The sequence below is a fragment of the Dermochelys coriacea genome, chromosome 7, assembly GCF_009764565.3.
Source record: "Dermochelys coriacea isolate rDerCor1 chromosome 7, rDerCor1.pri.v4, whole genome shotgun sequence".
Classification (NCBI taxonomy): Eukaryota; Metazoa; Chordata; order Testudines; family Dermochelyidae; genus Dermochelys; species Dermochelys coriacea.
Genome location: NC_050074.1, coordinates 50,343,142 through 50,367,492, shown reverse-complemented (window position 1 = coordinate 50,367,492; position 24,351 = coordinate 50,343,142). Strand labels below are relative to the sequence as shown.

General features: G+C 48.1%; 1 protein-coding gene and 1 long non-coding RNA gene across 7 annotated transcripts in view; one reads left to right on the top strand and one right to left on the bottom strand.

The window, feature by feature from the left end:
- The window catches only part of BSN (bassoon presynaptic cytomatrix protein), a 510,614-nt gene extending 503,475 nt beyond the window's left edge, over positions 1 to 7,139 (bottom strand). For all 6 annotated transcript variants that reach the window (XR_005293922.2, XR_006282593.1, XR_006282594.1 and 3 more), the window contains exon 1: positions 6,844 to 7,139. Coding sequence is in view for 3 of the 6 variants with exons in the window: in XM_038409469.2 (XP_038265397.1) it covers positions 6,844 to 7,007 (164 nt within the window). In the remaining 3 variants the exon portion in view is untranslated. The remainder of the gene's footprint in view (positions 1 to 6,843) is intronic.
- Positions 1 to 24,351, top strand: part of LOC122460949 — a 526,129-nt gene that overhangs the window by 155,355 nt on the left and 346,423 nt on the right. The window lies entirely within an intron of this gene.

Below are 24,351 nucleotides of genomic sequence, written 5' to 3'. Positions count from 1 at the left end.
GCCGTGGCTGGGAGTTGATGGAATGGAGCGGGCTGGGGCTGCGTTGCTCCACTTCCCGCCGCTGCCCTTGAGTGCCTGTCAGGAGGCGGGGTGTGTAGATAGGGATCAGAGCAGTCAGGGGACAGGGAGCAGGGGGGTTGGGTAGCGGGTGGGGTCCTGGGGATGATTAGGGATGGGGGTCTCGGGAGGGGGCAGTCAGGGAACAAGAAACAGAGTGGGCCAAAGCAAGTTCGATATAACGCGGTCTCACCTATAATGCAGTGAGATTTTTTTGTCTCCTGAGGACCGCATTATATCGGGGTAGAGGTGTATATATGTATTCAAACAAAGCCAAGGCACTGCCACATCATCATCTGCGCATGCATCAAGAAATACCCCGCAACATGTACGCTGTATTTTGTAGGGAGATAATTTCACTACAATTAGAGTAAAAACTTGAAAATAATTTTTTGTTTGTCTATTTCAGTAATCACTAAAAATGTATAATGTTAATAAATACATAGGTTTGCTGAAACAAAGTAGTACTTACACGCCTGTGCTTAATTTGTGTTTTTGATGATTTGCCTTCTAAAAAAATCTAGCATGTCTCGCACCCCCCAGAAAGGGCATCTCGCACCCCAAAGGGGTGCGTGCACCCCAGGTTAAGAACCACTGATTTAGAGAAAATGCTTAAAGATTGCATGTTCCATTTTGCTTGTTTTGTCTTTTTGGATTTCTCAATTTCCCTTCCACCAGGTTTTAAAAATTGATGTTTCCAATGGAAATAAGGCATGAATTTTTAACAGTGAGAGTAATTAACTATTTGAACAATTTACCAAGGGTGATGGTGGATTCTCCATCACTGACACATTTTAAATCAAGATTGGATGCTTGAGGAATTGTTTTGAGGAAGCTGTATGGCCTGTGTTATACAGGAAGTCAAACTACAGGATCATAGTGCTCCTTTCCAGCCCTGGAATCTATCAGTATGAATACAGTAGAACCTCAGAGTTACAAACATCTGGGGAATGGAGGTTATTCATAACTCTGAAATGTACATAACTTTGAAAACGTTACGGTTGTTTTCAAAAGTTCACAACTGAATACTGACTTAATACACCTTTTCAACTTTACTATGCAGAAGAAAAATGTTGCTTTCCCTTTATTTTTTTTTTAATAGTTTACATTTAACAGAGTACTGTACTATACTTGCTTTTTTTTTTCCATCTCTGCCGCTGCCTGATTGTGTAGTTCCATTTCCAAATGAGGTGAGTGGTTAACTGGTCAGTTTGTAACTCTGGTGTTCCTAACCCTGAGGTTCTACTGTATATTGTATTCACCAGCACTAGATTATGTGTTAGATCTAAGAAAACATTTTCCATGTGTATTCCTGCACTTTATAAAAATTACCTTCTGTCAAGGCCTTTCTTTTTCAAATTCCCCCTCCAAAAGCTAAGAAACCTAAACATTATCCCTGCTCCCTATAACATGCCCCCTATTTTCCTACCACATTCAGCATTTATCCACCCACACATATCAACAGTTAATATTTGAATACATAGGGCAATAGAAGGCATCGAGGAGTACAGGGTTTTTCAGGGCAGTGGAGAAGGGGGCAATGTGTGCAGGGTAAAAGGTATAGAGGAATTTGGATTGCATGTGAAAGGAATATGAGAGAAGTTGGTTTGAGATGGGAGGAGACTGGATGTATACAACTATGCTGGAAGTGTAACTTCCAGCTCAGGTAACCAATGCTAACTCAATCAGACCTACTGAAATAAAAATAGAAGCATAGCTGCAATGGCATGAGGCTTGACAAAGCCCTGGCTCAGATGATTTAGTTGGGGATAGGTCCTGCTTTGAGCAGAGGGTTGGACTAGATGATCTCCTGAGGTCCCTTCCATCCCTGATATTCTATGATCCCACATCCGAAACTCAAGGTATGTACTTGGGTGGCTAACCCATCCTGCCACTCCTGCCATCATGGCAGAGCTAGCATGCGTATGTCGACCCATGCTAGAAATTACACCTCCAACTCCATTCTAGATGTACCCTGACAGTGATCACACTACAAAATAACACCTGAGCTACACTGAAGTGACTGGATTAACAGCTGATGAGTTATAGCTTCTTCAGCTCTACTGCATTATTCTAACTTGAGTATCAGCAGCACTTTAGCTTCAGCCCCCCACCCCCCTCCAAACTAGCTAGCTCAAGCTTAAAGCACAACTTAACTTGAAACAGAGATTTCTCTGTGTGTGTGTATGGGAGTCAGATTAGGCGAAAGTTATTGCTTCTGCTAATGATGCAGTGAAGACGAGCCCTGAGAAGAGCCACACTGACAAATCCCAGGGACTTCCTCAAAGTGCATCTTCCCCCCTCATTGCAGAGTGGGGTGGAGTAGAAGCCCCAGTTTGTCTTCATGCTCTCCCCACCCCCAACATCTATGCTCCATCCCATCTCCCATTTACATGGCTGCAGTGCCTAGCACTTCAGTTCCTCATGGTATGTAGGGAGAACCAAGAACTGGGTGAGGGGGGTGTCTGGGGATGTGGGGAGGCAGAGAGGTGATCAGGGCTATACTGATAGCTGGAAGATAAAGTGCATCTCCTCTGATACGACAGCTTCCCTCCTCCATCTACCACCCAGGCCCCCAACCTGCCCTCAATTCCCAGGTCCCTGCATCCCACATCACTGCCTATTCCAAGGGTGGGCAGCCCTTTCAGGGGCAGTCACATAAACAGAGCAGACATGTAGTCAGGGACATGTGGCAAATAGGTCTGGACAAAAAAAATTAAACAAAACATTACCATAAGAAAACAGTTTTGTCAAAATTTAAGTTTTCCATTGGAAGAGATAGATTTTGACAGAATTTTCCACGGGGGGGGGAGGGGAGCTAATCTAGATTTTTCTGAACTTTTTTGTTCAGAAAAAGATTTTATATTTTGCCTTTTCATCCAGATTCAGGTTCATCAGATTCCAAAATATTGGAATTTCCAACAGGCTGGAAAGTGGGGGTGCGGTTATCAGCTTTTGTGAGGAAGCTATAGAGTGGAGGAACAGGACTGTGTTAGTGACCTTTAGCTGGAAGGAGACCAGTACTTCTGCACTGAGCCAGCAGTAGCTGAAGAGCTTTGCAACACTGCACCACAGCCATCATAGCAGCAGTGCCATTCAAAGCGCTAAGGCACTTGGCTTCCTGAGGTGACATTACCTTGAAATGTAGGCATCAGCATTAGGGGAATCCTTCAAGAGACAGAGAGTCAGTGAAAAGAAACTAGGCACTCCCTCTCCAGGCCACCCAGACACTCCTGTTAGCCCACAGTCATTCCAAAGCCCTACTCACTGCCCTCAAAGTCTGATTCATTCTGCCACCACACACACTACAAACATCCCCACTCACCCCTTCCATGGTCCCCCAGAGCCCACCCCTCCATACCTTCTGACACTCAACCAGCCCCCTGGCTCACCCAGTTGATGCATAATGGAGGCAGACTGGCTGCATCAGAGAATAGAAATAGCTGGGAGACCTGAGCAGTTCCATTAGCTAATCTTGGTGTAAATCTATGAGGATGGCCTGAATAAGGATGATAGCTGCATGTGTGTTAATTTTAAAATTTCAAAAACAGATTACATCTATGTTATCACGGAGAGAGAGAAGAAAAGAGGGGAGGGGGAGACAAGAATTAAGGGTCTATGATTGCTTAGCTAGAGGAACTCAAAAACATGAGGAAAATAGGGCAAAATTTCAAAAGGAGCATTTTAAAAGGTTTGCTCTTCAACAGTCAGTAACAATTTTAGAGAAAATTATATAGAAAATGTAACTGTCCTCTGAAGAGTTATTGAGCCAAATTTGGAGACTGATTCAATCATTAAAGTGTGAGAACAGTGATTTTAGTCCTATTTTAAGTTCAAATCTCAGTACAAGCTTAAATGTGAAAAACTTTCTATTTGGATTTCTTACCACAACATACTTTTATATTTTCTGAATTCCAAACACCACAACAACTGGCCTGATTGCAAGCCCTTTTAAATTCATAGAAGAGGACAAGACATTTTAAATCACAAAAAGAAATGCATCCGATGAAGCGAGCTGTAGCTCACGAAAGCTTATGCTCAAATAAATTTGTTAGTCTCTAAGGTGCCACAAGTACTCCTTTTCTTTTTGCGAATACAGACTAACACGGCTGCTACTCTGAAATAAATCATCACACTTACTTTGCCACATGTTGTCGGCAAACTGCACAACCAAACTGAGTCTGCTGCATTTTCATCAAGTAACTGTCTGTTTCTCTTACACATTTTCCCCACGTATTATTTCCAATTATCATATAGGTTTTTTTTAAGGAACACATTCAATCCTATTTCCCTCTCCAATATATGCTCTCAAAACATTTCACTCCCATTTTGTGATTTTTAATAGACAAGATGGCATTGTATATGTCACAATAAGCTTTTACATAAATTATTTCTCTACATATATGTACTTTAAGTTACATAACCACCTTTCTCTTTTATGTCACAAATCAGCTACAGTTAGGGGAGCCATCTTTGGGGTACATGTACGATGTAATCACTGTCACTGGTGTTCTACAAATTGGCATTGCAATAAATTGAGCAATAAAAGGCTGGAGACCCAGGCACAAACACAGGGGATGCAAACAGGGAGATATATTCTTTCTGGCTCACCCCATTCATCAATTCCACCCCCATTCTCTCTCCCTGACACCAGGCTGCACCCTGGCACTCTTCCCTAGTCCTCCACAGAAGATAGGTTTGTCCTCCTACCTTTTCCTAGCTCCCCAACCATAATTAGCTCCTTCGCCCTCTCTCCTAGCCTTCCCCAGGGCCTGCGACCCACCCTCGCACCTTGAACACAGAGCACCACTTGCCCCCCTTCCCTAGGCCCACCCTTCCCCACAAACAGGCCACCCATCTAGTGGTGAAAATAAGGTGGTTCGAGCCGGTACAGCATACCAGTAAAAAGTGGCTGCCAGTACCGACCCATACAGCTTACTTTAAAGCACTGCTGCGGCGGCGCTTTAACATCGTTGCCCCTATTGCCCATACCCTGGGCTGCCGACAGGGGGCGAGGGCAAAAGAAGCAGTTGCCCCAGGGCTGACAATTTAAAAGGTCTCCCCTCCTCCGCTCGAGACCCCCCCTCTCCCCGCAAGCTCCCTTCCTCCTCCCTGCCCGAGACCCCCCCGAGATGCCCCTCTCCCCGCAAGCTCCCCCTCCTCTGCCCACAAGCTCCCCCATCCTCACTGCCCGAGACCCTCCTCTCCCCGCAAGCTCCCCCCTCTCCTTCAAGCCCCCCCTCCCCTCCGCTGCTCGAGACCCCCCTCCCATAAGCTCCTTCCTCCTTCCTGCCCGAGACCCCCCTTCTCCCCGTAAGCTCCCCATTCCTCTGCCCGAGATGCCCCTCTCCCCAAAGCCCCCGTCTCCCCACAAGCTCCCCCTCCTCTGCCCAAAGCCACCCTTCTCCCCAAGACCCCCCTGCTCCCCTTCCTCTGCCCGAGATCCCCCTCTACCCGCAAAGTCCCCCCATCTCCTTGCCGAGACCCCCCTCTCCCCGCAAGCTCCCCCTCCTCTGCCCGAGACCCCCCTCCCCAAAAGCTCCCCCTCCTCTGCCTGAAACCACCCCTCTCCCCGAGACCCCCCTGCTCCCCCTCCTCTGCCCAAGACCCCCATCTTCCCGCAAGCTCCCCCATCTCCCTATCCAAGACCCCCCTCCCCGCAAGCTCCCCCCTCCTCCCTGCCCAAGACCCCCCCTCTCCCCACATGCTTCCCCCCTCCTCGCAAGCTCCCCCCTCCTCTGCCCGACAAGACACCCTCTCTCTCCCTGCTAGCTCCCCCTCCTCCCTGCCCGAGACCCCCCATCCCCAAAGCCCCCCTCTCCCCGCAAGCTCCCCCTCCTCTGCCCCCAAGCTCCCCCTGCTCTGCCCGAGACCCCCCTCTCCCCAAAAGCTCCCCCTCCTCTGCCCGAAACCACCCCTCTCCCCAAGACCCCCCTGCTCCCCCTCCTCTGCCTGAGACCCCCCTCCCCGCGAGCTCCCCCCTCGGCCCGAGACCGCCCCCCTTCCCGCGAGCTCCCCCCCGGCCCGAGACCGCCCCCCTCCCCGTGGCCCGAGACCGCCCCCCTCCCCGCGAGCTCCCCCCCCCCTCGGCCCGAGACCGCCCCCCTCCCCGCGAGCTCCCCCCCCTCGGCCCGAGACCGCCCCCCTCCCCGCGAGCTCCCCCCCCCCCCGGCCCGAGACCGCCCCCCTCCCCGCGAGCTCCCCCCCCCCCCGGCCCGAGACCGCCCCCCCTCCCCGCGAGCTCCCCCCCCCCCGGCCCGAGACCGCCCCCCTCCCCGCGAGCTCCCCCCCCCCCCCGGCCCGAGACCGCCCCCCTCCCCGCGAGCTCCCCCCCCCCCCGGCCCGAGACCGCCCCCCTCCCCGCGAGCTCCCCCCCCTCGGCCCGAGACCGCCCCCCTCCCCGCGAGCTCCTCCCCCTCGGCCCGAGACCGCCCCCCTCCCCGCGAGCTCCCCCCCCCCTCGGCCCGAGACCGCCCCCCTCCCCGCGAGCTCCCCCCCCCTCGGCCCGAGACCGCCCCCCTCCCCGCGAGCTCCCCCCCCCCCGGCCCGAGACCGCCCCCCTCCCCCGCGAGCTCCCCCCCCCCTCGGCCCGAGACCGCCCCCCCTCCCCGCGAGCTCCCCCCCCCCTCGGCCCGAGACCGCCCCCCTCCCCGCGAGCTCCCCCCCCCTCGGCCCGAGACCGCCCCCCTCCCCGCGAGCTCCCCCCCCTCGGCCCGAGACCAGAGGTCCCCCTCCCACGCAGGCCGCCCCGCCCCCGCCGTCTCGCCCTGGGCCGGGCTCGCTCACCTGTCGGCGGACGCGGGGGCCACTGCCCTCCCCGGGAGCTGTCCGGCGGCGCCTGGTGCTGAAGGCGGCTTGGCAGCTCCGAGCGGCGACGGGTGCCCGGAGGGGGGGCCGGGCGGGAGCCTCCCCTCAGCTCCCCCGCCCTCCAGGCTGGCCTCATTGCCCATGGCAGAGCGGCGGACGGGCCGGCGGGACGGGACAGACTCCCTCAGCGCAATGCCGCCTCCGCCGCCGCCATCAGCCCAGCACCTCCATCGCCGCCAGCCCCGCCACAGAGCATGCGCCAGCCGTGGGCGCGCCCTACTCGTTCCGTCACAGGGCGCGCCTCGGACACGCGCATGGACTAGGAGGTGCTAGGTTTAGACCCGCCCATCCTGGGCACTTACACTGACTGGCCAATCACAGCTCGGGCTCACCCCACCCGCTGCGAGCCAATAGAACTGGAGCACCATCAGTCCCGATCCGGCCCGGCCGTAGAGCCTCAGTTCCCTCGGGTATAGGCACGTGCTGGCCAGTGGGAGCCCTCTGGCCCACCCACCCCTTACCTTGCACGTGCTCACCCAGGGAAACCCTGCTGGTCCGCGTTCCGCAGGGCTCCACTAATAGAAGCCCTACCTGGTTGCCAGCCCGTCGTTCTCAGCTTGGCCCATGGGTGCCCAAGCCAGTCACATGTTCTTAGCCAATGGGAGCCTCTGCCTGCCCACATACCATGATGAATGTGCAACTGCCTAGCCATGCTGGCTACATGCCCCCTGCGGTATTTTTGCACCCCAGTAATGGGAGCCAGCATCCCATCCGTCCATGAGCGCCTGGGCCCACCCTGTGTCAGTGTCACCTCTGCAGAGGTGGAGAATTCACAGCCAGGCTGGAGAGCTCACAGGCGGTAGAGTGAGCACAAGGTAAGAGAGGAGGGAGGTAGGGAGTGACTCAGTCCTGAGGCATCTCCAACCCTACATGCAAGGTGAAGGCCTCAGCTGACATTTGTGCTGAAAAAGGAGGCACTTCTGGGCTGCCCCACTGCCAGCCTCCTCTTGGACAAGCACTCATAGAGGACAGAAGACGTCCCAGAGGACTGGAGAAGGGAAAATGTAGTGCCTGTCTTTAAAAGGGGGAGCAAAGAGGCCCCGAGGAATAATAAACTTCCTAACTCAGTCAGCCTAACTTTAATATCTGGAAAATACAGGGACTGATTATTAAACACTGGAGGATATTAAGGAATAGCCAGCATGGGTTTGTCAAGAACAAATCATGCCAAACCAACCTAATTTCCTGTGACCAAGTCACACATGACATTCTCATAAACAAACTAGGGAAATGTAGGCTAGATGAAATTACCATAAGGTTGGCACATGATTAGTTGAAAAACCATGCTCAAAAAGTAGTTATCAATGGCTTGCCATCAAACTGGGAAGTTGTATCTAGTGGTCAGTACTTGGTCCGATACTATTTAATATTTTAATTAAAGACATAGATAATGGCCTGGAGAGTATGCCTATAAAATTTGTGGATGATGCCAAACTGGGACTGGTTGCAAGCACTTTGGAGAATAGGATTAAAATTCAAAATGAGCGTCATGCTTTCAGGAGTGGCTCACAATTGAGAGTGCCAATCTCATGTCAGACTGTCAGAAAACAGGACCAGTAATATATGTGAACTCCTGGAGTCACAGACAGTCCCCTTAGGGCCTCTAGCCCATATTGCCAACCACACAAACTGGACTTTGTGCTAATGGTCACTATACCAAAAATCACATCACATTAGGTTACTTCCAATCAAAAGGATCAGTCACTTACCCCAGATCAATTAGTACTCTGGATCTTACGAAAGACAATGCAGGCAGCCAATTTTCTAGTGAACTAACTAAATGTTTATTAGCATGGGCGGTGGGTACCATAGACTGGGGAAGGCTGTGCCTTCCCAAACAGCCAGGTGTAGCTCCACACAAACTCCCCCAGGCTCCCTCCTGCTTCCCACTCTGGCCCACTCTTCCCAGTTCCCCTTTCAGTGGGTGGCCCGCAGCTCTGGCTGATCCTGGGATCTCCACCCACCTGGTGCTTTGGGGTTGGGGAGGTCACACTGCCTGCCTGGTGCTCTGGGGATGGGAACCCACTGGGGTTGGGGGTACTAGCCTGCGGCAGGGGCCAGCGGCTGCAGTGAGGGGCTCTGGGCTGTGGCAGTAGGGCAAAAGGGCCTCGGCTGGAAGGGGCGGAGTTACGGTCTAGCATCCCCCAGCCAGCGATCCATGCACCACCCATGTTTCTTAGCTAAGAAAAATAAATGAAAGGTTAAAGCAGGTAAAATATATTAACAGGCGAGTTAAAGTCTATAAATCCAAAATGATAGTAGAGATGAAGTAATCTGCCAGTTTCCCAAAAGTCTTTTCCCTGAATAACTCTGAGGATCTCTGTCTTCAAGTTCAATTATTTCATCTTGTTTGAATCTAAACAGTCCAGAGATGCAGGATTCCTTTGAATCAGTATTTATATCTTTGTCAGATAACAATGTAATGAGGGTCCAGGGAGCATTTCTTGTTACAGGGATAAACATCATATAAATCCCTGCCATTACATTATAATAGGAATAGTATTGTTCTCACTTATCAAGTACCATTCCATTAGTTTTCATGAAGTTCTAACACTTGAATACACTCTTCATTAACACACACCTTGATCTAGGTTTATGTAATTACAGGAGATACATAATGTGTATGTAATATAATAACAAACAACAGGATATAGATAGGCAAAAACAATACAGTCAACATTTCCTTTGATCTCTATTAACACATGAGTGAGTTAGTCTGTGCGTACTATTATACTTAACATTTCTTTGATGTTCACCCACAAGTGAATTGGTCTATGGCTCTGGTCTGTCAGCATCATAACAAGCTTGCCAAATTAGAGAACTGGTCTGAAATCTACAAGATGAACTTCAATAGAGACAAGTACAAAGTCCTTCAGTTAGAAAGGAAAAATCAAATGCACAACTACAAAATGGGGAATAACTGGTTATGTGGTAGTACCAAAAAGGATCTGAGGGTTATAGTGGATCACAAATTGAATACAAGTCAATAATGTTGTACAGTTGTGAAAAAGTAATGTCAGGGGTGTATTAACAGGAGTGTCATTTGTAAGACATAGGTGGTATTGTCCTACTCTACTTGGCACTGGTTAGGTGTCAGCTGGAATACTGTGTCCAGTTCTGAGCATTACATTTTAGGAAAGATGTGGACAATTTGTAGAGTCCAGAGAAGGGCAACAAAAATAAAAAGTTTAGAAAACCTGACCTATGAGGAAAGGTTAAAAAAACTGGACGTATTTAGTCTTGAGAAAGGAAGATTGAGGGGGCACCTGATAACAGTCTTCACATATAAGGTCTGTTATAAAGAGGACAGGGATCAGTTGTTCTCCACGTCTGCTGGAGGTAGAATAAGAAGTAATTGATCTGTAGCAGGAAAGATAGTTTAGATATTAGAAAAAATGTTCATGGATTCCATGAATCTGAATCTAATGCCAGAAGAGACCATTGTGATCATCTAGTCTCACCTTCTGTATAACACAGGCCATAGAACTTCTCCAAAATAATTCCTAGAGTAGGTCTTTTAGAAAAAAATCTACTCTATTTAAAAAATGTTAGTGATGGATAATCCATCATGACCCTTTGTCAATTATTTCAATGGTTAATTACTCTCACTTAAAAACCTTCACCTTATTTCCAGTCTGAATTTGTGAAGCTTCAGCTCCAGCCACTGGATTGTGTTTTCCCTTTCTCTGTTAGATTGAAAAGCCCATTATTAAATATTACTGCTGAGAGAATTATGCCCACAATATTTTAAAATTCTGCAAAATTCTGCAAATTTTATTTGTCAATCAATGTGGCTCCACCATGACAGTGGGGAGCACAGGCCACTGGCTGCATTGAGGTGGGAGATCACCCTGAAGCCCCGACCTTCCCCTGTACAGTGACTCGGCACTGAGGCTGCACCTTACCCTGACACAATGCAAGGGCTGGGCCAGAAACACCCTGGGGCTCTGCCCCTCTGTGCCAGGTGCACCAGGGGTGGCGGGGCAGGCTCATCCCAGCAGGATCCAAGTGCGGAGGGGCTTAGTGTGGGGGATTGAGAGGGTTCTGTGTAGGGCAATCTGTGTGCAGGCGGCTCCGTGGGAGATCTGGATGCACAGTGGCTCATTGGAGGGTTCCAGGTGCAGGGGCAATGGAACTCTGCAGGGAATCCAGGTGAAGGTGGTTGGGGCTCAGCGGGGAGCTTCTGGGTGTGGGGAGATGATAGAGCAGAGCGGGTCTGGGAGGCTCAATTGGGGATCCGGATGCTGGGGGAGTGGGGCTTGATGGGGTGGGAGTCCAGGTGCAGCTGGTAGGGGATTAGTGGGGTGGGGGTCTGTATGTGGGGAGCTTATTGAAGGGGTCCAGGTGGAGGGGGGTAGGGCTTATCAGAGTGAGGGTCCAATGGTCCTGCTTAACAGGGGAGCCCCACCTGCTGCCTAGGGGACGCTGCATGCCGGACTCCCACGTCTTCCCACGATTCCCCTATCCCCTTTCCTTCTCCATCCCCTTCCCCTGCCCTATTCCACCCCCCTTCCTTACCCACTGCCTCTTCTCCCCACCCCCTCACCCTGCTTTCACTCATTTCCCGCACCTCCCCATTCCCGAGCCCCACCATGGGCACTCACTGTTGCACAGAAAACAGGAAGGTGCCCAGCACATAGAACGGGAGCACAACTGGTACTAGGATTGAGGTGGTGACGTTCAGATGCGGAGTCATCGGAGCCGAAACACACAGCCTCCCTCAGCTGGGCAGCTCTACGCTTGCAGAAATGGGGGGGTGCCGTGGCATGTAACACCGTGTACTCCCCAGGTCCACCTCTGTTTGGGGGGGCAATCCCCCCTAAAAACACTGCACCCATAGTCATCTCCCCCACCTTCCTCCCCCGCGCAGCTTCCCTTTGCTTCCCTGCCATTTTCTGCAGGGAAGCACAGGAATTCTGCGGGAGGGCCATTTTCTGCGGGTGCACAGTCACACAGAATCCCCCCAGGTGTAAAATATTTATTCCCTATGGAGACTGTAATCAAGTTATCCCTTATTCTTCTCTTTGTTAAGATAAATAGATTGAGCTCTTTGAGTCTATCACTATAAGGCAGGTTTTCTAATCCTTTAATCATTCTTGTAGCTCTTCTCTGAATCCTCTCCAACCCTTTCTAACAATATGATAGTTAAGCTCTGGAATAGGTTTCCAAGGGAGGCTGTGGAATCTCCGTCACTGGAGGTTTTTAAGAATAGGCTGGACAAATACCTGTCAGGATGGTCTAGGATTACTTGGTCCTGCTTCTCACAAGGGGCTGGACTTGATGACTTTCTGTGAGGTCCCTCCCAGCTGTACATTTCTATGCTTTTATGATTCTGGACCGCCCGCTGATTCCAAGTGACCCTTCCCTGAATATTTTGTGTAAATCACTTGGTTGTGGCAGCAATATCAGTTTAAGGAATTAGTGCTTTAGAGAAGTTTAAACCTAAGCTGGTAAAATATAAGCTTAGGGGGGTCTTTCATGCAGGTCCCCATATCTGTATCCCAGAATTCAGAGTGGGAGGGAACCCTGGCAGGTTGTGTGCACCAACCTGCGCCTTCACTATTTATGCCCATGTTTGGCCAATAGGAACATGCACCCAACTCATCCTACCCCACAAGCATACATACTTTCTGGGAAATAGGAGTCCAAACCAGCCCCCACATAAATGTGCAGGCAGCCCAGCTAATAGGAGTCCATACCCTCTTGGTTTCTTTCAGTCTTTGAGAGGAGGATGTCTATTTAGACTGCAAAGGTGGGCTATGCAAAGACCAGTTTTCCCCCAACCTCACAAGCTGGAGCCCAGGAAAACTTGCTGGGCTAATTCTCCAAACTCTGTATGGGCTAAAGCCATGGTGTCCCTGCAGAGCTCAGCTCCCTTCCCCCTCAACTTGAGCTGAAGTCAGAGAGACCCTAATAGGCTTGGGTCACCTATCACCAACAGAGATCATAGTCAAGCAACCCACCAGGATTCTAAGAAACCAGGATGTGACAGATAAAATAAAAACATGTCTTTATTAGTACTGTGGATAAGTTTTTATATGGAGAAAATCAAGATACAATGAACATGGAGCCCAGCAGTGTTATTTTTCACAGGAAAGCTGCATTTTATATGAATGTATCTGTAACCTCTGTTGTTCATTGTGGTCATTTCTATATAGGATTTTGTTCCCTGTTTATCACTGTACTATCTGAGCACCTTACAGTAGCTATGATGCTATATGAAAAGGAAGATGACCTTTTATATTGTTGCTACCACTGTTGCACAATTGCACTAAATCTAATACAAGCAGGTCAGTGGAATAGTTATAATCTGCTAAATTTGATAATCCTGTTTCTATGCATGTGTCATCTTTGTATCTGAAGTTATGAATATTTGCTATGTAGTTGCATCTCCAACATGTGTTGTGTTCCTGGGTGACCCCCCCATTCTGACAGATTTGCATCAACACTAGCCAGCCTGCTTGATGGCCCATTAAGGACAGTCAACTATTCCAGGGTCCCTCCCAAAAACTCTTCAAGGAGTAGGTACTCAATGAATACCCCTATGATTCAGCCAAGCATGTAAGGACATGTGATCTAAGAGCCATCTTTTACCAGTAACTTTCCATGCACATGAGCTGAGCTATAAATTGCAAGCTATGACATCACTGCTTTTTCTTCATTCCTGCTTCTCATCTCTGGACTGTAATTTTCTAAGGAAGCTTTGAACAGCAAACTGAATGACTCTCAACCTGCTTGAGTAAATCAGGGAGACTTATTACAAGCTAGCGGATTTAACATCACTGTTATTATCCTGACCTGCAAATTCTGAAAATCAATTGTAATGTATATCAGCAGTTCTCAAACAGGGGACCAGGTCCCCCTGGTGGGCCACGAGCAGGTTTCAGGGGGTCTGCCAAGCAGGGCTGGCATTAGACTTGCTGGGACCCGGGACAGAAAGTCAAAGCCCCGCTGTGTGGGCCTTGAGTCCCGTCACCTGGGGCTGAAGCCGAAGCCTGACCAACTTAACTTTGCAGGGGCCTCTGTGGCATGGGGCCCCTGGCAATTGCCCTGCTTGCTACCCCTAATGCCAGGCCTGGCTTTTATATGCAGAAAAACAGTTGTTGTGGCATGGGTGGGCCATGGAGTTTTTATAGCATGTTGGGGGGGCCCTCAGAAAGAAAAAGATTGAGAATCCCTGATGTATATGATTTCTTAACCATTTAATACTCTCTTCTTTTTATATCATTAAACCTTTAGCTTTTACTTAATAAAGGATTGGCTACATCCATGTTTTTGGGTAAGATCTGAGTTATATATAGGGTTCTATGAAATTCGCGGCCATGAAAAACGCGTCACAGATCATGAAATCTGATTTCCCCTGTGAAATCTGGTCTTTTGTGTGCTATTACCCTATACTATACAGATTTCATGGGGGAGACCAGTGTTTCTCAAATTGGGTGTCCTGACCCAAAAGGGAGCTCAAAGGGATCACAAGGATGTTTTAGGGTGATGGGTCACAGTATTGCCACCCTTACTTCTGCACTGCTGCCTTCAAAGCTGGGCAGCCAGAGAGTGGCAGCTGGCTAAGGGCCAAACTCTGAAGGCAGCGCGCTGTTAGCAACAGCACAGAAGGGTCGCCATACCATACCATGTCATCCTTACTTCAGTGCTACTGCTGGTGGCCGCTCTTGCCTTCAGAGCTGGGCTCCTGGCCAGCAGCCTCCATGCTTCAGCTGCCCAACTCTGAAGACAGCACTTCCACCCCAGCAGCAGTGCAGAAGTAAAGATAGCAGTACCACAATAACGTACAGTAACCTTACCACACACACACACACACACAACTCCTTTTTGGGTCAGGACCCCTACAATAACAACACTGTGAAATTTAAGATTTAAATAGCTGAAACCATGAAATTTACTCATTTTAAAATCCTATTACAGTGAAATTTACCAAAATGGACCATGAATTTACTTATTTACCTGGAGAAGTGGCTGATCCTTTGGGATTGGAAGAGCTTTCATATGATGAATCTGGTTTTCAGTAACCTCTCATCATAAAGACCAGATGTTCTGGGTGGTGATAAGGGTTGGATTGCCTAAGGGCACTGTATTTTGGCTTCTTGGTAACCAGCGTGGTGCTACAGAAGCTCATTTTGTTAGGCCTTGTGTACACTGCCACTTTGCAGTGCTGAAACTTGCATTGCTCAAGGGGGTGTTTTTTCACACCCCTGAGCAAGAAAGTTTCAGCACTGTAAAGTGGCAGTGTAGACAGTGAGCACCAGCACTGGGAGCCGCGCTCCCGGTGCTGGTAGCTATTCCCCTCGTGGGGGGCAGGGCAGGTGCCGCGATTACACAGCCACGTTAAAGCGCTGCTATGGCAGCTCTTTAACATTGGTAGTGAAGACATACCCTTACTGGTTTGGTGAATCTAATATTAGAATAACCATCAGTTTGGGGTGTGTCTGCCCTATCTATGTCAGTCTGTCCTGAATTTGGCATTCTCAGCTGTGACCCACACCAGGCACTGGTCAACAATAGCAACATGACTAATTTCTTTCATGTGTTATTTTCTCATCCCTCCCCAGGGGCAGAAGTATATGCAGTGGAGTGTTTTGGTATAGTTTATTAGTAATACAATAATTGGCAAAATTGTTTTTCTCTGGGTTCATTTTCATTCTTAACTATAGAACTTTGCTCTATACAGCAATACCAACTGTCAGCAGTTATCACCAATTGCAAGTAACTGCCATCAACAGTCAAACTGTTACTGTCATCAATTACGATTGTTACCAGTTGTTACTCTGTCACCAAAAGCCCGTAACTGTTATCACCAGCTATCTCCATCTACTGCTGTCATTGTCTGTTATCAGTTGTAACCAAACATCCATAACTACTACCCGCTGCTATAAATGCCATGGAATTGTTGCCAACTTACCAGCTGCAATAACTGTCTCATTCACCAAATGTCACTAATAATTTCTCTCACCATATATCACTCACTGTCATTAGCTGCCAGTAACTGCTACCAGATGTAAACTGGCTGCCAGTAAACTCCCCCTCTGCAGGTAACTATCACCAGCTGCCAATAACTGTTACAGTCGTCAGCTGTTACTGCCACCAACCAGTAGTAAGTGACTCTCTCTATTTTTTGTCTGTCTTAAAAATGCTCCCACTCCAGATGCAGTGTATTATATCAATAAAATCCATACTCCCTGGATTTGTGTAAAAACATGAAAGACCTTCCAGAATGCTCTGAACTCAGATTCTCCCACTACATCTTTCTACCCATTCAGCTCTCCCCTCAGCCCTGGTCCTTGATAATCAAAAAATTACGGACTCTGGCAGACATAGTGGGAAAGTATACAGTGTTGTTGTAGCTGTGTTGGTCTTAAGATATTAGAGAGACAAGATGGGTAAGATCATACTATGACATTGCACCCCATATTCTTCATAGTGATACTATTATGATATAATTGACATAATTATGATGTATTTTATGCAAGTTACGTCATGTGAAGTGTCATTGGAAATGTATGATTTGCTGAATAGAATTACCCTATTTGTATGCATGTATCATTTTTGTATCAGAAGTTATGAGTATTGACTATGTATCCGTAGTTACACCTGGGTAATGCCCACTAGACAAGATGCTTTCAGCAGTATAGAGTGAGAGGGAGCCCAGGCTGGCGGGTCAGGAGCCTCAGTGGTACCCCAGTTCCAGGTACCACAACCACATACAGTAACCTTATGAAACACTCCCCTGCCCCCCAACTTTTTGGGTCAGATCCCCTGCAATTACAACACCATGAAATTTAAGATTTAAGTAGCTGAAACCATGAAATTTACTGTTTTAAAAATCCTGTAAACGTGAAATTGACCAAAATGGACTGTGAATTTGGTATGGGCCTACTGATCACATGTCCTTGTAGAGTCATAGCAGCCATTACTTGGAGGCTGTCTGTAGTGTTTTCAGGAAGGCTCCACAAGTGGGAGATAAGCTTTTCCTAAGGCCTACTGTTTTTCCCTAATGGCACATTACCCTGAATAGGCCATTCCCCACATGGCTATCTAGACTGAAATTACTCAGCAGCCTGTACACATCACAGAACCCAGATGTAATTTGCTGGCTGTGTGAAAACTGCTTTACCAGCTGTCATCAGACATCGTCTGTATGGTGCTCTGCTCTGTTCAATGTTGATAACAGTCAGCTGCGTGTATGTGTGTTCTCCCTGTGTGCTGTCCCAGCTCTGCGCAGGTGGCTGGCACAGTAGGTCTCGAGCAAACCACCCAATGACCACAGACTGAGAAGGTACAAAGGCACCCAGGCAGGTATATTGCCAAACGAAACACAGTCTCTACCTCCCTGGATTGCTCTCTGTTCATGCGAGAAGAACCAGGGAAGTAAGCGGGTGAAGGAATAAGCCCCCTAACACTCATTATCTCTGTGGAATGTGTAGGTACCAGAATGTTCTGGTGCCATCCTGGCACATGTTCATCCTATTAGTACTTGATACCTTTTAGATATGTGTATACATGCAATTAGCAGCCTTTTTCTTGCCAACTTCTGTGAGCAAGGCCTGCCTCTGGCTCACAGCTTAACTTTGCTTTATGTTAGCAAAGTCTTGACCATTACTTTAGTTCAGGCCTCATACCGGGCCTCTGATACCAGCCAGTTCATCTTGCTACACCAGCCAGTTCATCTTGCTACACCAGCCAGTTCAGAGTTTGTGCTTTAGCAGTCATTTTCAAATGTGTGTAAGAAATAGTTTTAGGTAGAGCCAGTTACAGTATCAAGTCCAGAGGTAATAAAGATAAGGAGAACCGTGGCAAGGATCATATCCCAAAAAAATGGCTTCAACCTTATTTCCAATGTGCAAATGGCACAAAGTATGAGTGGTAACTACTGCCTCTGAAGATCCAGGAATAGCTGAGGAGCCAACAAGACTCAAAGGCTATAAGCTAGAGAGACAAATGATGGGCATTCTTGTATATGGGGCATTAACATAAAAACACTTCTTCTGGTTCTACTCTATCAGAATTGCCTAAATCTTATCAAGTTTGAGAGTAGAAGGCTAGTTCTCCTCCATGCCGTAAATTCTGTTAGGCACTACACATCTGACTAAACTGCATGAGGTGGGTTAGTTGAGGTGAAGACACCACAGCCCAGATTTCTTCACTAGCCTTCTGAAGGGGCCCCTATACATTTGAACAAGAGCAGTGAGAAAAGGGGGCATTTTGAAAACCCATCTGAATAGCCCTAATAACAGAAGAAGTCTGGTACCACTGTTTGCTGCCTCTGAGATAGAAAGGAGTAGAGCCACGGACAATTTTGTTTAGGACTGCTAGGGTCTGAGGATTTGTTAACCGCACTTCATGGACAATGGAACTGGAGGCAGCTGGCGTAGCTAAAAAAGTCAGCATGGACAACTGATTTTCATCACTAGGAAGGATCAACAGCACATTCAGTGCTGTCTGCATCCAAATGTTCATATCCCTTCACCGGAACTTTGAAGGTTTTCTAGTGAAAGCAAAGGAACTCTCCCTTCAGTCAGACTCAGAGCGAGACTGCTACAACAATCAACACTGCCAGAATCTCCTGCCAAAGGCCATTAGCTTCCAGGAACTCTCACCAAATGCTCCAACTTAACCAGGCATTAGAGACTGGATGCAGGAATCCCTGGGTGAAGTTCTCTGGCCTGTGATATACAGAAGTTCAGAATGGTTCTTTCTGGCCTTAAAATCTATGAATGACTGCAAATCTCACCAACTGCCCTATTTAGCATCAAATCTCTCAAACACCATCAGCTGCCCCAGCAGCCATTAATGACACAATATTCCTCCAACTGCAGGTAAGTGCCTGCAGCTGCTGCTGACTATGCCAAATTCCACCAACTATCATTCACTGCCACCAGCTACCACCAATTCTCATCAGAGACAGCAGTAATTCACTTTGAATCAGGGGTGGAGGTGCTCTGACTGGGGAGCAGGGGAGTTGGGGTGTCAGGGATAGGGAACAACTGAACTGTAATAGCATTGTTACTGCTTTACTGTAGATTCACTTAAATCTGGTGTGCTAAACTTGGGCAATTCTTCATTTCCAGGAATTTACATCATCCAGGGAGACAGGAAGGACAGAGAGCTTGTTGAGACATGATACACAAATTTCCAGAGAGAGTTCCTGAAGCTCTCAGTAGCCTAAGAGCTTTCTCATATGTAAGGTTTTCATCTTGCTTAATAAGTTAGCTAAGCTTAGTGCCACTCAATACAGTTGCCTTTTAAAATAACTGGAATTGCACATGGTAGCTGTTAGTCTGGGCTTACCCACTGTTGGGAGACTCTTACTTCAGAGGTAATGGTCTGACCAACATGGTCAGATGTGAAGATGGTCCTATAACTTCCCCAAATGGTGTTGAGAAGAAGGTGATGGGAGTTACCGTTGGCAGTTAAGGAGAATGTGAAGGTTGCTTGGCTTGGTTACAGTGGCCATAACTGGCAACTGTTGATGTGTATTGGCAGTAGTAGTAGCTAACCTCATTTAGTAGCACTTACTAGCCATTAAGGGCAGTTGCTAGTGGATTGTGGCAATTAACTCTTGGTGGTTCATACAGGCATAACTGTGGATATGGGGGCCAAAATTGAAAGGTTCTGGGGGGGACACATGACCATCCCACACATTGCCTCTTCTCCACCTCCTCAGCCTCAGCAGGCTGTCTGCAAAGCAGATAGCGGGAAGCACTGGGACATCAGCAGCAGGGAAGGAGAAGCATCCCCATGTAGAGGGGGAAGCTCAGCCTGACACCCTGCTGCTTCCCTCCTCCCTGTGCTGCATAGATGCATGGTGAGTGCTGCTGCCAGGAGAAGACGCTGTCTCCTCGCTGCTGGGTATCCTGGCGAGAGGCAGCCTGAGAAATCTGGGGGTGCTTGTGGCCCCATATACCCCTCAATGCATCACCTCTGGGGGAGCATGAGGCTCGCCAGCTCCAAGTACTCCAGGGGTATACCCCATCCAATAGGGAGAAAGGAGGATGAAAGCAGTGGCTCTGAGCCCACCCCACATCCGCCCAGGAAATGCATGCAAGGCTGCATGGGAAAGGGAAGCATGATGAGAACAGTGGAGTTGGCCTTTTCTGAGCTGGCCTAGCCCTGGGAGCCCCAAACTGTGTTCCTGTAATTAAAGAACAGACCTGTTGACTTTCCACTGTGAGCATTCGAATAGCTGGCTCATTAGCAGCCCTACTGCACAGCAAGAAGTCTTCTCTTCAAACAGCGACCATATTACTTATTTATCATTTGTAAAGAGTAATTACTACAATGAAAATGTAGTTTTGGGGATTAGGAAATCCAAAGTCCCTAAGCAATGGCTGTAGTACCAGAGCTACAGGTTCATACATTTCTCAATGATGGGGAAAGTCTTTTCCTCTGAGACAAAGCTCCTTGCACAGAGCTAATTACCTCCAGGAGAGTATACAGCTGCCAGCTTATTTTTTAAACACTGGGAAGGGACAATGAAAATGCCTTTAGTAAATAAGTTAGCATAATTTTTCTCCTCATGCTTAAATAACAGCACAGTAATATAACCCAAGAAATGCTAGGAATTCAGACAAGGGATCTGAACTCAGTCTTTAGCTCCCTCTGCAGAGCTGAGGAACTGCTGCAAACATAAGAAATTATAAGAAGTTGGTAACAGATATTCTCCAAAATTAATGTGGAATTTATGACCAATTAATTTCACGTGAATTCAGCCATCCACACCCCCATCATAAAATGCAATAAAATAAAATTTCTCTCCATGGAATTTCTGGAGATTGCTCACAAGAAGGAACACAAGAATCTCTTCACATGAAAGTGCAACCCCGCATCCCACTTCCTCGGGGTAAGTCATGTTCACTTAGGGGAGTGTTACTATTGGTAGGGCTCCCTGCCCTAGGGTTAGGGTTCCTATGGGTAGGGCTCCCCACCCTAGAGTTAGGGTTCCTATGAGTAGGCCACTTGTAGTTAGGCTTAGGGTTACTATGGGTAGGGCTCCTCGCATTCCAGTTCCTATGAGTAGGCCACTTGGAATTGGGGTTAAGACTCCTATGGATAGGACACATCGAGTTAGGGTGAGGCTTCCTATGGGTAGGTCTCCTCTCTGTAGTGTTAGGGTTCCTATGGGTAGGGCTTCCAACCTTAAGGTTAGCGTTCTTGTGGGTAGGCCACTTGGAGTTAGGGTTAGGTTTCCCTGTGGGAAGGGCTCTCAGCCCTAGGCTAAGCATTCCTATGGGTAGGGCTCTCCGCCCTAGAGTTATGGTTCCTATGACTAGGGCTCCCCACCCTAGGGGTAGGGTTTTTATGGTGCAGGCTCCCTGCCTTAAAATTAGGGTTCCTATGGATAGGCCACTTGAAGTTAGGCTTTGTGCTCCTATGGATAGAACTCCCTGCCCTAGGCTTAGAGTTCCTATGGGTAGGGTTCCCCACCCTACTGTTATGGTTCCTATGAGTAGATAGGGTTAAGGTCCCTATGGGTAGGGATTCCTGCCTTATGGTTAGGATTCCTATGGGTAGGCCACTTGGAGTTAGGATTAGAGTTCCTATGGGTAGGGCTCCCCGACCTAGGGTTAGATTTCCTATTCCTTCAGCACAGCACCCTAGTGTTAGGCTTCCTATGTGTAGGGCTCTCCGCTATAAGGTTAGGCTTCCTACGCTTCCGCCTGAAGCGGAATGGTTTACATGTATGGACTTGACTAATGCTTTTTTCTCGGTACCAGTGGCTCCAGAAAAACAATACCTTTTCACATTTATGTGGGGGGTCCCGGGTATAGCGGGAAAAAGAGATAAAGGGGTTGAATCCCCGGGACAACTCACTTGGACAAGAATGCAGCAGGGTTATGTGGAAGCACCAGTTGCTGGCTTGTTCTACTTTGGTGACTTATGTTGATGACATTTTGGTAGCTTCAAAGACTCGAGAGGATAATGGCTGGACTCTATTTATTTGCTCAATCAATTGGTGCTGAAAGGACATAAGGTCAGTCCCACTAAGCTGCAGTGGGCTCGACAGGAGGTAAAATATCTTGGGTATACACTGGGTCCCGGAATACATAGTTTGGATTCCAAATGGATAGAAACCATAGTAAATATTCCATTTCCCACTACTAAGCGGGGTTTGCGGGGCTTTATAGGTATGATTGGGTTTTGTCGCCCTTGGATTATGTCAGCCGGGGCATGGCTGAAACCCTTGCATGACCTGACTAAAGAGGAGGCTGAGGAGCCCCTGTGCCCTACTCCTAAACAGAGAGAAGCCTTTAAGGCATTAAAAGAATCCCTTGTTCAAGCTCCTGCATTGGGACTGCCGAACTATAAAAAGTCCTTTGACTTGTATGTGCATGAGGTAAAGGGAGTAGCCTCTGGAGTACTAACACAGTCATTCGGAGGTGCCCCTAGACCTGTGGCGTATCTTTCAGGACAATTGGATCCAGTAGCCAAGGGTCACCCAGGCTGCCTCAGAAATGTGGCAGTGGCTGCATTATTGGTAGAAAAGGCTCAGGAAATTGTTTTGGGACATCCTTTAACGGTGCACAACCCTCACGCTGTGGCAAGTCTACTAAATTCTCAGCAGCACAAACACTTAATGAATCAAAGACTGTCTAGATATGAGGTGACCTTGTTGATGACCCATGGAATTACCTTGAAGAGATGTGCAAATTTAAATCCTTCTTCTTTGTTACCTCATATTGATGGTCAGGAGATTGTACATGACTGCCTGCAGGTTTTGGATCAGGTATCCACTCCATGACCTGATCTTACTGACGTTCCCCTATCAAACCCGGAATTAAAATTGTTTGTAGATGGAACTGCTTTTGTACGAAATGGAATCCGACATTCTGGGTATGCAGTCACTGATTGACATACGGTATTAATAGGGAAACCATTGACACCGGGGACAAGCGCTCAGTCGGCTGAGTTACAGGCTTTAACAGCTGCCTGTTGGTATGCTAAAGGGAAAAGGGTCAATATCTATTCAGACTCTAAGTATGCTTTTGGTGTGTGTCATGCCACCAGAGCCATCTGGAGGGAAAGAGGCTTCATTACTTCTTCAGGGGCACAAATTGCTCATGGAAAAGAGATAGCTGAACTATTGCAAGCTATTCAAGCCCCCAAAGAAATTGCAGTTATTCACTGCAGGGCTCATACTAAAAACACTGACCCTGTATCAGTAGGTAACCGCTTGGCTGATAAGGCTGCTAGAAACGCTGCCTTACAAAATACCCAACTAGCTTTACGGTCGCCACTTTTAATCTGGCAACAGCAAGCGCCGGATGATGAAAGAAAGATTTGGGAAAAATGAGGAGCTAAGCCCAATTCGACAGGAATTTGGGAATGTGATGGCTGATTTGTTTTACCTAAGGGACAGCAGGGGGAAGTAACGGAACAGATTCATAAAAACACGCACTTGGGAGTGAACAAAATGGTTCAGATTATTTTAAGGTAGTTTATTTCCCCAGGACTTCACGAAGTAGCCAGAAGGATAATAGAAAAATGTACCCTGTGCCAGCAATGTAATCCAAAAGGTGTGAATAAGCAAGCACCACCTGGGGGGCGCCGGTGGGCTCATAGACCTATGCAACATGTACAGATTGATTTTACTGATTTGCCTCCCTCTGAAGGAAAACTGCATTTATTAGTCATAATAGACCAGCTCACTGGATGGGTGGAAGCCTATCCCACCGCTCGAGCAACTGTAACTACAGTATGTAAGGTATTACTTAATGAAATAATACCAAGGTTTGGCCCTCCCAAAGTAATTGACTCAGACCAAGGTAATCACTTTACTGCAAAGATTTGTAATGAACTTACAAAAACGGTAGGAACAAAATGGGCCTTTCATGCTCCTTGGCATCCCCAGAGTTCAGGCCAGGTAGAGCAGATGAGTGGAACTCTAAAAACTCTTTTGACAAAATTGTGCCAAGAACTCAACATGAGATGGACTACAGTCCTTCCTCTAGCTCTTTACACCATTCAAACAACTCTGGGTGCCAGAACCAAATTGGCACCTTACGAAATCCTGTTTGGACACATACCCCCGACCTTCGCTCCTTTGATATCAGTTCCTACTGATACTGATATGACCAAAGCGACAGAGACTTGTGTGAACGAATTGCAAAGACAGCTAGTGACACTGCAGAAATACTCTGCACACTCCCAGTCTTTACCTTTGTGGGAAGCTGTTCATTCTTTTTTACCAGGTGATCCTGTGTGGGTAAAAGCATATAAGAAGACTCCACTTCAACCACAGTGGTTAGGACCCTTTGAAATCCTTCTGGTGAGCCCTACCGCTATCCGAGTGAAGGAACTACCCACCTGGCTCCATCATACCAGGGTCAAGAGGAGCACCGCTAGGGAACCTGACCTGGAAACAGGTTCCCCAGAAGCAGATGGCATCGGACTTTAAGGGAGCAATGCACGTTC